Source organism: Hyperolius riggenbachi, chromosome 11 (assembly GCF_040937935.1).
Source record: "Hyperolius riggenbachi isolate aHypRig1 chromosome 11, aHypRig1.pri, whole genome shotgun sequence".
Classification (NCBI taxonomy): Eukaryota; Metazoa; Chordata; class Amphibia; order Anura; family Hyperoliidae; genus Hyperolius; species Hyperolius riggenbachi.
The window spans coordinates 113391149-113403880 of NC_090656.1; the positions used below are offsets into that span (position 1 = coordinate 113391149).

At 48.2% G+C, this 12732-nt stretch overlaps 1 protein-coding gene across 1 annotated transcript in view; it reads left to right on the top strand.

The window, feature by feature from the left end:
• The window catches only part of IFITM10 (interferon induced transmembrane protein 10), a 34911-nt gene extending 22186 nt beyond the window's left edge, over positions 1 to 12725 (top strand). Inside the window, exon 3 of the mRNA XM_068259469.1 lies at positions 12171 to 12725. Coding sequence (XP_068115570.1) covers positions 12171 to 12320 — 150 coding nt within the window. The 3' untranslated portion in view covers positions 12321 to 12725. The remainder of the gene's footprint in view (positions 1 to 12170) is intronic.
• The last annotated feature ends 7 nt before the right edge of the window (positions 12726 to 12732 follow it).

A 12732-nucleotide genomic window follows, 5' to 3' on the forward strand; every position in this document is an offset into this window, starting at 1 on the left:
GGGGCAAGGAAAAGTGGGTGCCGGTGAAGGGGGGATCCTGCAAGGGAAAGGGAAATCCTTCTTTCAGGAACAGGAAGGTGGTGATATCCTGCTAGTGCAGGGGAATGAGGAAGCCAGGAGGAGAATGAAAACAAGTTCTTTAGACATCCTCTTTGAAAGGAATTTGTTTTTTCTATCTGAGTCAGAGGGGGATTTGACTGATGAGGAGAAAAAGAAAAAGAAAAAAGGGAAAAAGAAGCATATAGAGTTCAAGACCATGGACTTGACCTTCAGGCTAGAGAAAAGCAGGTTAATTGTCATTGATGAGCACATCAATGAGGCGGTGATCCAAGCGGTGGAACCAGGGGGCAATTACTCGGGCTTGCATCTGGTGGGCATGGGTAACCCCGATTGTGGTTTTCAAATGTCATTTAGGGCTGAGGGAAAGAGGGTGTTGGTAGAAAATGAGACAATCAAGAGATTTGATTTTGAGGGTAAACAAATTTCGATGACAACCATTTTCGGGTTGGGCCCTAATGCTCCCAGATACAAGCCCCCTCCTGCCCCCCCCCCCCCCTGGTTCCACTGTGGATGTTTGTGCCATTGAGGTCTCGTTCCTCTGGCAGCTTCGGCTCAGGGTGCTACCCCAGCACAGCCAATGTCCTATTCTAGGGCAGATAGGAGTTCGGCCTCTGGGAGGAGATTCCTGGCTCCTCTGGAGACAGGATCAGAGGCTTACTCCCCAGGTCAATGGAACGTAGTTCGTTTGAAATGGGAACATGGTTCCGCGATTCCCAACAAGAGGGAATTTGTTAGGTATCTGTTAGACCTGAGGATTAAGCCATGCAACTTGTTCGCGATCCTGGCTCCAGGGGACCCCCCTCAGTATTACGATGTGAGCTTTCTCTCACAGCATGGGATGGAGGCGTTTCTGGAGGAGAGGTTGAGGGAGTCTGTCAATAATCAGTGGCATGGCTTCACGGTGCTCCCTCTCTCCAGACAGTCCCTAGAGAGAAAGGCTCACATCGTGGTGCAGAATGAGAGCATCCGGTTCGTGACCTGATGACTTGGGTCCAGCACTATGCTGATGTCATGTCCCCCGCCACACCGAGTCCTGGATGACCTGGGGATATGGTGGGGGGAATATAAGGTGGCGATAAAGCTCCATGTTAAGGAGGGAGTGGTCACCCACATTCCCCGCTCCGCCCTTATAGGGCTTGATAAGATCATTACATATTACCCGGGTCAGCCAAGGACATGTAATCGGTGTGGCAAGAGGGGACATCTCGCTAGTGGATGCCCCGACCCCAGGTGTAGTAGGTGCCAGGAGTTCGGGCACTCTGCTGGTTCTTGTAAGAAAATCAAATGTAATTTTTGTTTTGAGTTCGGACATCCTTACACGCAGTGCCCGGTCTCTTGGACTATTATGCCTGAGGATCTCAGGAAGGCCATGCTGGAGCGTATGGATGAGGAGAATCCGACTGTTTCTGTGTCTACCCCTGTTGTTTCTGTCCAGCCTGTTTCAGCACCTATTGTTTCTGTGTCCAGCGTTATGCCGTCCTCTGTGGTCCCTCCCCCTGGTTCTCCTCGTGCCAGCATGGCCCCTGAGGGGCGGGCTGGACTCAGGTCATCGGCTTGCATCCGGGATGCTGCTCACGGGGGGAGAGACTCTCCTCCCAAGCCGCAGAGACCTGGGCCCACTAGGTCTCAAAGGAGAGGTGGAAAGGGGGGCGGCTCTGAGCCGCCTTCTGCTACCTCTTCTCAAATTCTCCCACCTCCTATTCCCTATCTATTTTCCCCCCCACCTTCCTTTTCCCTTCCTCCTCCCCCCCTCTTCCTGCCCTCCCTTCTCCTCCCCCCCCCCCCTCTCGTCCTGACCTTTCCCCTGACTCCCTTCCTCCCCCTCCCATTGATCCTGATCCTCATCCCCCCCCTCCTGTCTCTGCTGAGTCAGTTCCTCTCCCCTCCTCCCCGCCGGTGGGGCCTCCTGGCTTCTCGGGGGTCTCTCTTGATAGTAGGTATTTAGCTAGATTAGTTGATGAGGCTGATTTGGTGGATGTGCACATTCATCATTCACCAAATCTCACGGGGTTCACCTTTTATAGAGGTAGTAGTAGGTCTAGGATAGATAGGTTTTTTGTTTCAGAGAGCCTCATCACTTCAACTCCCAAGTTGTTGGCGGTGGAGTTCTCTGATCACCTTATTCTGTCGGTGGGCTTGAATGCTTCAGATGCTCCTCCCGGTATTTGGAGGATGAATTCGTTTCCTGCTACTGGAAGATGAGGTGAGACAATTCTTTGAGGAGTTTTTTCAAGCACAGGTTTCCAGATGTTTCAAGGGTCTAGCGTTCCGTAGAAGTGTTGATAGAAATCGCGCTTACCAACACCTAAGGGAGAAGTTGAACATACTCGTTTCTGAGGGCGGAGATCCGGGGGAGATCTCTGAGGTCAAACTTCACCTCAAGCAGCAGCAGTATGATCGGTTGGCTTCTTTGACTCTGGAAAGGGATCATGGTAAATACCACTCGCCTGATCCTTACCAGAGTTTCAAACAAAGTTCAGCGCTTAAGATGGTCCACGGTCTCAGGGATGGTTCGGGGTCTCTGGCAAAGTCCAGGTCGGAGATCCTATCCATCGCTAGAGAGTTTTACGCTGATCTGCTTGGGGAGAACACATTGTACCTGCCGGCCACAGAGGAATCTTTGCTCACACGGGGAGTCCAATGCAGTCAGAGGGCCCATCACACCTCACCATGAAGTCCATACAACAGCAACAATCCACAAGGACTTGACCCTCCAGAAGTGTAATACAGCGAAGTATTTATTTTTATTATAGCAGTGATACAGCACACTGAACAGCACAACGTTTCGGGCAGAGGCCCTTTCTCAAGTGCTCAAAGTTTGAGCACATGAGAAAGGGCCTCTGCCCGAAACGTTGTGCTGTTTAGTGTGCTGTATCACCGCTATATAAAAATAAATACTTCGCTGTATTACACTTCTGGAGGGTCGAGTCCTTGTGGATTGCTGCTTGGGGAGAAGCCACTTGACCAAGCGAGGATGGAAGACTTCTTGGCCTCCATACCAGGTCTGGGAGATGTGGATGTTTCTGCCATAGACTTGACAACTGAGATCACTGTAGATGAAGTAGCAAGGGCCATTGGTGGTCTCGCCCCCAAAAAGACTCCAGGGCCAGATGGACTGACGGCCGAATTTTATAAGGCTTTCACGTCTATCTTGGCCCCTCAATTGGCCGGTACATTCAATGACTGTCTCGCTGAGGGCCAGTTACCGCCCTCCATGAGACAATCTGCAGAGATATTGTTGTCACAACGGCGTGACCCTGAGATGATTGAGAACTGGCGTCCCATCAGCCTTCTCAACATCGACAGGAAGATCCTGGCAAAGATTTTATTCTGGCGATTGTCCCAGGTAACAGATGTTCTTTCCCGCCGTCAGCACTGTGCCATTTCGGGCAGGAGTATGCTCTCAGCGCTGTTAGCTGTCCGGGAGCTCCTGGAACGCTGCAGGGCTGAAGGCTGGGGAAATTTCCTGCTGACATTGGACCAGTCTAAGGCTTTTGATCGAGTCAACCACAAGTACCTGTGGCGGTTACTTAGTGTATACGGTTTGCAGGGTGGGTTTGTGAATTGGTTACAAACTTTGTACAAAGAGGCTGAGAGTTTCATGCTCATCAATGGATGGGTCGGCCAGCCTTTTGAGGTGAGCTCGGGGGTCCGCCAGGGTTGTCCACTGAGTTCTCTACTATACGTGTTTGCCATCGACCCCTTCGTGAGAAGGCTAGAGGGCAGCACGCTTGGTGGGGTTCCGGTGGGCATCTCTGGTGTCTCATCTCTGAAGGTGGTGGCTTATGCCCATGATGTCACCGCGGTGATCTCTAAAGCGGAGGAGGCGTTGGTGGTTGCTGAAGAGATCTCCCGGTACTCATTGGCATCTGGTTCAAAGATCAATCCAGATAAATGTGAAACTTTCTGGATAGGCAAAGCTGAAGAGTCCTTTGTGCTTCCCGGTTCCTTTCCCGTGCCTCAGGAGGAAATCAAGATCCTTGGCATTAAATTCGGCCCAGGCGACTACGGCCTGCGAAATTGGGAATGCAAACTGAACGATGTCAACACTAAAGTGACTCGTTGGAAGGGTTGGAATTTGACCCTTAGGGAAAGGGTTGACTTGATCAAGATCTATCTGGTTCCAAAAATGTTGTATGTCAGCTATGTTGCGATTTTGCCAGCATCTCTGTACCCCAGGGTCAATAGCCTGTTTTTCCTGATGTTATGGGGAAACAGGCTAAACCATGTGCGTAGGAACATTACCTGCAAAACTAGGCGGGAGGGTGGCCTAGGTATGGTCAACCCGATTGTTTTTTTTCTCTCTGATCTTTATCAAATACAATCTTGGTAGCTTGTTGGCAGAGAGCCCGCCTAGTTGGGTAGGTATCTTTCAGACTTGGTGTGAGCCTTTCCTTGGGGAATGGAAGAGCGGTGGCCCAGTGAAAAATCTGAGAGAACGTCACGGCTACCTTCCGGCCTATGTTATGCCTTGCATGAAAAAACTACTGCAGTGGGGATTGATGGTGGAGGACATCAGATCGGTTGAGAGGAAGGTCCTCTTGACTAGGTTGGTGGACTCTTACTATCCTGACTCACTGGCCTTAAGGGATTGCCCAGGCACAATTTTGCAGGAGGGCTTGCGATTACTTAATTTGCTGCGAGTGCCGAACAAATTGTGGGACATCGCCTGGCTTACCTTCCAGGGCAAGCTTTACGTTAGGGGGAACATGAAGTGTCGGGATGTGGCGGACTGGGTTTGTCCTCGACAGGGGTGCGCTGTTGAGGAGGACATGGACCATTTCCTGATGTCATGCCCGTTCAACGTAGAGGTGTACAAACAGGTGGGGAGGGCTCTAGGTATTCCATTTCTGGAGCATCTTAGTTATGCTGAGTGGGCGTATGGAGCGTTCAATCAGCGCCAGGGCTTTGATTTGTGCACGTTATATGTAGTCAGCTTAGTGGTTAGGAGACACACATTGTTGGCACGGTGTGACTTAACTATTAGAAAGAAAGACTTGCCTGTCCAGGTGGTGGTGAGCAACATTCTGGGTGAGGTGGGGATCATTCGATTCTTGTAGAGGAAGAAACTGGGGAGAGGAGCTTGGGTTCTGGCGTGGCAGAACATCAAGCCTCCTTGAGCTGGTGGAACCTCTCCTGGGTGTTGGCTGCCTATCGCTTTCTTTTCACCTTAGATTTTTTCCTTTTTATTACATTTTTTGAGTCTGGCTGCAGGCACAAAGGGGTTGTCCCTTTGTGCTTCCTTTTATTTGTAGGTGAGGCTTATGTCTTGTCTGGTTGTTTTGTTTTCTTTTTTGTCTTGTCTGTTGTGATCTTTAGTCTTGTGTATTTCAAGCTGGAACTCATTATATCCTGAGTCTTTGGGCGTAAAAGTCCCAACTGTATGGATGCGTGTATGCGTGGTGTAATGTGGGTGTTGTCCTCTTCACTTTTGGTGGTGGTGTATGTCGTGTATTTTATTTCTTTCTTTTTTTTTTCTTTTTTTTGTGGGTATGATAGTTGTAGTGTGGGTGTTGTCATTTGTCTTTTTTGGTGGTTGTTCATGTTATATGGTTTTATTCTTTTGTCTGGGTGTCTCGTCAGTATGAGTGTGGTGTGAGTGCTACCTCCTCAGCAGTGGTTGATACGTATACCTAGTTATCTGATGGCATTTTTCTTGTTTATTCTTAAGAGCATACTTATGCGATGTGCATTTTCTGTTATTGAAGAAACTCATGTGAATTTTGAGTTTATATTGGATGGCATACTTTTAATTTATTTATTATTTGTCATGTATGCTGTATGTCGTAGTTTTCTTAATAAAAAAATATCTCCCTGCACTGTACATTCTGTATGTTCCTGTTTCTTCCAGACAGACATCCACTGTGAACCGAATCTTTCATTGTGATGATCCGGATGATTCGACTCACAAAAAAGTGAAATGAACGATTCGTTCATGATCCGGACAACACTACAGTCCTACCACGAGTCTCTGCAGTGCAGTGAATATTAATTAGCCATGTGGCTGGCGGCGGAGGAGGAGGGGAGACCTCCTCCTCCAACATTACTGAGCATGTGCAAGCAGTCTAACGCTGTTTAGCCAAGTATAATGTACAGCATGCAGCACTTTGTTTGAACGTGCTGCGTTACTATGTAACGCAACGTGGGCACTGTGAACAGCACAATTGATTTTACAGTGCTGTGAGTTAGGCTGCGTTACTGGCTGCTGTAACGTGGGACTTTAACGTCCCACTGTGAAACCAGCCTTACAGTGCAAATGATGAAGTAAAATATTGGTAATAAATACCAATATTTTACTACAGCTAACATAACCCTATTCTCACACTGAACCCCCCCTTTACCAATGCCTAGCTTTAACCCCCCCTCCCCCACGGCTAACCTTAACTCCCCCTTCCCCCACAGCTAAACTTAACCACCCCACCTGCCACCAATCTGCTGAAAAAACGCTAATTTTTCAGGTGTCGCCATAGGCAGCCATAGAAATGACAGCTATGGGGAGAAATGTGGTTGTCCGCAGCCCCAGATAGATATTGGATGCTGGGGCCATGCACAATGCAAAATAGCGTCCACTATTTGTAGTGTAGTTTGCATTTAGGGCATCCCTGGTACCCAAATATCCCCCCATTGCTGTTATTTCTATGGGAGCCTATTGAAGCAATCGACCTTCCACCATACACGGATGCCCAAATTTCCTGCTCCCCAAGCATTTCCTTCTCTCATTAGAACTAAAGAAATGACTCTGTAAAGTAATGAAATGTCTCCTAGAACAGAGTTCCCCAACCCTGTCCTCAAGGCCCACCAACAGTACATGTTTTGCAGAAAAACAACAAACATTCAAAGGTGAGGTAATTAGTGTCTTAGCAGAGCTGATTAACTACCTGTGTGGATTTCCACAAAACATGCACTGTTGGTGGGTCTTGAGGACAGGGTTGGGGAACACTGTCCTAGAACATACAAAAATGTGCAGTTTGACACTTTTTTTTTTCCTCCTGTCCTGTTGCTCCTGATCTGTGGAACTCCTTACTGCAATCAATCAGCACAGCTCCGCTTCTGGAGTTGCTTATATCCAGACTGAGGGCTTGCTCACATTGCGTTCCGCTTGTGTTGGGGTTTTTTTGTAGCTATTTTTTTTATTCGATTCCCGGTGCTTGGGTGGGCGTTCCGTTTTTGTGAAAAGCGCTTTTCTAAGTGCTTTTCCCAAGAGTTTTTTTTTTTATTCACTTTTAATTCACTCCCTGACGCAAGTCAGAAAGTGAACTCTTTGACCCGGAAAAAAATAAATACAATGTGTTTATTCTTTAAAACACAAACGCAATTGCTGCATAAAGCGATTTTGTGAGCGTTTAAAGTGGTCCAGGCACCGCTTTGCTGAACGCACAGCGCACAAACCGCGCTGATATGAACCTTCTCATAGACATTCATTGCACAAGGGTTTTGGGGTGATTTGAAAAATCGCCTGCGCTTGAAAAAAGGCCGAAAATGCCTCTAGTGTGAACGAGCCCAGAAAGCTCACCAGTATGGTCTGACATTTCCAAAAAAAATCCATCCTGCCACTAATTACTAAACTGAGACATGCTATGCACTTGGAATGCTATGGAAAGAAAGCACTTTACAGATGCTGCTGTGGAATTATCATTATCGTATATTTATATAATGCTGATATATTCTGCAGTGCTGTACAGAGTCCATTGTCATGTCAATGGTAGCCATACATTTATAGACTGCAATTCAATGTGGCAAAAGGATATGTGATGTGGCCCTGTCTGATCTGAATCTAATCAGAGAGGGGTTTGAATTATTTCACGTACTTTCAGTTAGATTTGCAATAGATTTCACAGTGAAGTCTATTGAACATCTATCGATGCAGTGCAATTGTTACGGTGATGCGGGTTCTTCAGGTGCATTGTTGACCTCCCCACTGAGGTGAGAATCTCTCTAAGCACAGAGTCTAAGTGCCCACGGGCGTTCACCAGAGCGCCCGCAAGGAACAATGGACATTCAGCTGCCTTTTGTTCAGGTTGCACTCAGAGAGACCCTAACGGTAATTTGGAGAACAACAGACACCGTAGTGAGACTTGAGGGGATGCTAGAAACAGGCAGGCGTAATCGTGTGACAGGCAGGAGTCGGGTAGGTGGCAAAGAGGCGTGGTCTATATTCAAGCAGAGGTTGAGGCTGGCAGCAATCAGGCTTAATCGATAGTCATTCAGAGGTCAAGGCAGGCTGCAATCAGGCATAATCGATAAATGAGCAGAGGTAGGGCAGGCGGCAATCAGGCGTGGTCAAGCTCAAGCAAAGGTCAGCAACAGGAAAGCAATATACAACTGAAGGCTCTAGCGGGTACCACTAGCACTAGCTGCTCAGAAGCAACAGCACTGGAGTACTGTCAGCAGACTTCTTAAAGGGAACCTAAACTGAGAGGGATATGGATGTTTCCTTTTAAACAATAGCAGTTGCCTGGCAGTAATGGGCGTCCGCAGAAAATTTTCCAGGAGGGGGGGCAAAAAGATGGGGAAGAAGTGGCGCGGTGCATGCAGCACGGCGAAAAATATGAGGGCTAAGTTGTGCGGCTGAGAAATGGGTGTAGCCATGGACTAGAATGTGGGTGTGGTCACAATGGTGGAGACAAATTTACATGAACTTAGCAATGTGGGACATTAGATTAGGACAGTGGTGGCGAACCTTTTGGAGGCCGAGTGCCCAAACTGCAACCCAAAATTCACTTATCTATCGCAAAGTGGCAACAGCAATTTAAACTAAATACAAATGTTTTAACTCATACATGAACATTATGGAAAATCCAAGTTGAAAATAAACCGTGAAGATAAACAATTTCATCCATCCTACTCCTGAAAAATGTATTCATTTTTTTTAGAACCTCCCAGTTTTATTTTCTGTTTTAAAAAGCTAAAAAAGTAGGTTTAATGCTATTGTCTCATATGATGATGATTCAGCTTTTCCCATAGTCTCGCAGTTAGCAATCATGTGACCCCCAACAAGACAAATTCAGCAATCATGAAGCCCCCAACAAATCATGAAGCCCCCAACAAATCATGAGGCCCCCAACCACACACATTCAGCAATCTTGAGGCCCCCAACAAATCATGAGGCCCCTAACAAGATAAATTCAGCAATCATGAGGCCCACAACAAGACAAATTCAGCAATCATGAGGCCCCCAACAAGACACATTCAGCAATCTTGAGACCCCCAACAAGACAAATTCAGCAATCATGAGGCCCCTAACATGACACATTCAGCAGTCATGAGGCACATAAATAGACAGCATTTCACATAAATAGGCAGAATGCCCCCTTAATATGGTAGACACCTCTCACCTGGCTTTTCAATTCTCCTCTACTGGCTGCTGTGCCTGGCTGGCCTGGCAATACTGTTTTTGGCTGGATTGGGGATGATGTGTGGGCTGAAAGGACTTGCGGTGATGCTGTGGCCGGGCTGGCGGTGATGCTGTGGCCGGGCTGGCGGTGATGCTGTGGCCGGGCTGGCGGTGATGCTGTGGCCGAGCTGGCTAGCAGTGATGCTGTGGCTGGGTTGGCTGGCGGTGATGCTGTGACCTGGCTGGCGGTAATGCTGGGCTGGGCTGTGCTTGGCTGTTTGACGTAAATGCTGGCCTGACTGGTGGTGATGCTGTGGCCTTCTTGACAGTGATTCTGGGCTGGTTGGCTGGTGGTGATGGAACCCCCAGTTAGGTAGTGACAGGCGCCCCCAAGGTTAGGACGTGATGGGACCCCCAGTTAGGTAGTGACAGGGACCCCCAGGTTAGGAAGTGACAGGCGCCCCCCAGGTTAGGAAGTGACAGGGACCCCCAGTTTAGGTAGTGACAGGCGCCCCCCAGGTTAGGAAGTGACAGGGACCCCCAGTTTAGGTATGACAGGGACCCCCAGTTAGGAAGTGACAGGGATCCCCAGGTTAGGAAGTGACAGGGACCCCCAGGTTAGGTAGTGACAAGGACCCCCAGGTTAGGTAGTGACAGGGACCCACAGGTTAGGAAGTGACAGGGACCCTCAGTTAGGTAGTAACAGGCGCCCCCCAGGTTAGGTAGTGACAGGGACCCCAAGTCCACTTAGGAAGTGACAGGGACCCCCAGTTTAGGTAGTGACAGGGACCCCCAGTTTAGGTAGTGACAGGGACCCCCAGTTTAGGTAGTGACAGGCGCCCCCCCCCCCCCTCTACTTGCAGCGTCAGACCTCAGTATCAGCCGGCGACCCGATCAGTTAGAGCGGGCGTACAGACGCACCACGCTCTATATGCGGAAGTGATGTCACTTCCGCATATCAGTGCGGTGTGCTAGGTCCTAGCGTCCGCACTATTGGCCGCTGGCTGATTGAGGTCTGAGTGATGCTGGCAGCTGGGATGGGAGCAGCGGCTAGAGGGGGCAGCCGCGGCCAGGGGGGGGCAGCGGGCATACAGGGCAGGGCAGATGCCCCAATTTGACCGACGTGCTGGCAGTTCTGCTGATCTCTTTGGCTGCAGTAGTGACTGAATCACAGACCTGAAACAAGCATGCCGCTAATCCAGTCTGACCGTCACAGCACCTGATCTGCATGCTTGTTCAGGGGCTGTGGCTGAAAGTATTAGAGACACAGGATCCGCAGAAGTCAAGCAGGATCAACTGGTATTATTTTAAAAGGAAAAATCCATATCCTTCTCAGTTTAGGTTCCCTTTAAATAGTAAATTCAAAACTGGCGCCTGAATTAATCTTCACGCGTATGCGCATGCACGCGTACTGACGCGGCCATGCATACACGCGTGCACACACTTAGTAATGCGCGCACCTGTACGCTTGCGCATGCTGCGCTGACGTGCCAACAACCGCCCAGATAGGATAAAAGAGCCATGCGTATAGGCACGCGTCCACAATGGCCGAGAAGTATTGTAACAGGAATGCTATGGGTTGTCGTTCTATTGCCACTCCTGCCCCGATTGACAGAAATTTTCGGTCTAGTCCAATCAATAATTTTGATCAATTTGTACTGAAGATCCATTGAAATTACAATCGATCAGACATGGTGAGGAATAGATTTCTGAAGGAAATCAAACTTAAAAATCTATAAATGTATGGCAAGCTTAACTGACCTTGAGAGGAACTCCCAATCTACTCCCAATCATAATTGTAGTTCAGTTGTGTTTTTTGGGCTGCAGGAGCAAAACTGGAGTGTCTGGAGAAATCCACACAAGCACAAGGATGTACTAAAATGCCTCTAGAGGCAAGAGTGCTGCTAGCCACTACACCAGGTTACTAGTAAGATTAGTGTTGGGGTTTGAATTCGAAATCTTACATTCAGGAAACCCGAACACCACACTTTAGCACCAGTGGCGTAGCTAAGGAGCTGTGGGCCTCGATGCAGGTTTTACAGTGGGGCCCCCCCAAGTACTCTATACACAATAATTGATACTGCCCACCAAAACCTGCCAATGGCAACTACAGTGTCAGAGGTGCAAGAAGGGGATGAAGAACAGTTAATGATTACCACTATTCAAAGTATCAATAGAAGTGATTATTATGAGCACAGGACCAACAGAGAGCTAATACTGTAGTTGAGGGGGGGGCCCTTCGGGGCCCCTCTGGCCCAAGGGCCTCGATGCGGTCGCAACCTCTGCAACCACTATTGCTACGCCCCTGTTCAGCACCTGAGCTACTGGATAGGGTCACTCAAAAAACCCATATTACGCCAAACAGCACACTTCAGCACCTGAGCTGGTGGACAGTGTCACTAAAGTACAGTTCACAGGACACTGATGCTTACTCCTTCCAGTTGCTTAGGTCCTGAAGTACTGTGTTCAGCATAATTTCACTTTCTGAATTCAGGATCCCAAATTCAAACACCAACACTATTAAATATATATCAGGACCTAGATAAATCAGAACCTTCACAGAATCATTAGTGGACACTCCACCTGATACAGGTGCTTTCTGCATATACATCAGGCAGTGAGAGGTCCCAGTGGAAGCAAAGCAGTTATGGTATCTGCATATAATAATGCAATCAACTGAGTGCAAAATAGTGAAATAAATGTAGGAGCTGAGGGCAGGTGTTAGCTCCAACCAGACATATTATGTTGCTGACATTTTTTTTCTTGCATCTTATAGGTCAGAGACAAAAAATTACTGAATGACCTCAGTGGGGCTGTGGAGGATGCAAAGACCGCTCGTCTCTTCAATATAACCAGCTCAGCACTGGCAACACTCACCATCATCATCGTGCTGTTGTACTTACGTTCCCCACCTGCTGACATTTAGAGCAATGGATGTCTGTCTGACGTGTGGGTGATATCTATCTTAAAGCGAGTTCTAGCTCTTTATCCTATACTGTGAGGTTTGGTTCTGTGCAGTATAGATAGATGTAGCTATGAGCCTCAGTAACCTCCCCTTTGCTCTAAGTATCCTCCCATAAAGTTTTCCGGATCTCACTGTGATGTCATCAGCGCCGCAAGGCAGCCTCCAATAGGCTGATGGCAGCTAATATGCAAAACATGAACTACAGGCAATGTTACCCACCACAAGGGGAGAAACTAATGGGAGGTGGGACTGATGTCTTGACTCCTCCCTTCATGTGCCTCTTAAAGAATGACCCAATGTGTCAATTGAGAACCTCTATGTAGAAACAAAGTGATCCCATCAAATAAAGGACTAAGGTTTTCCAAAGCGTGTG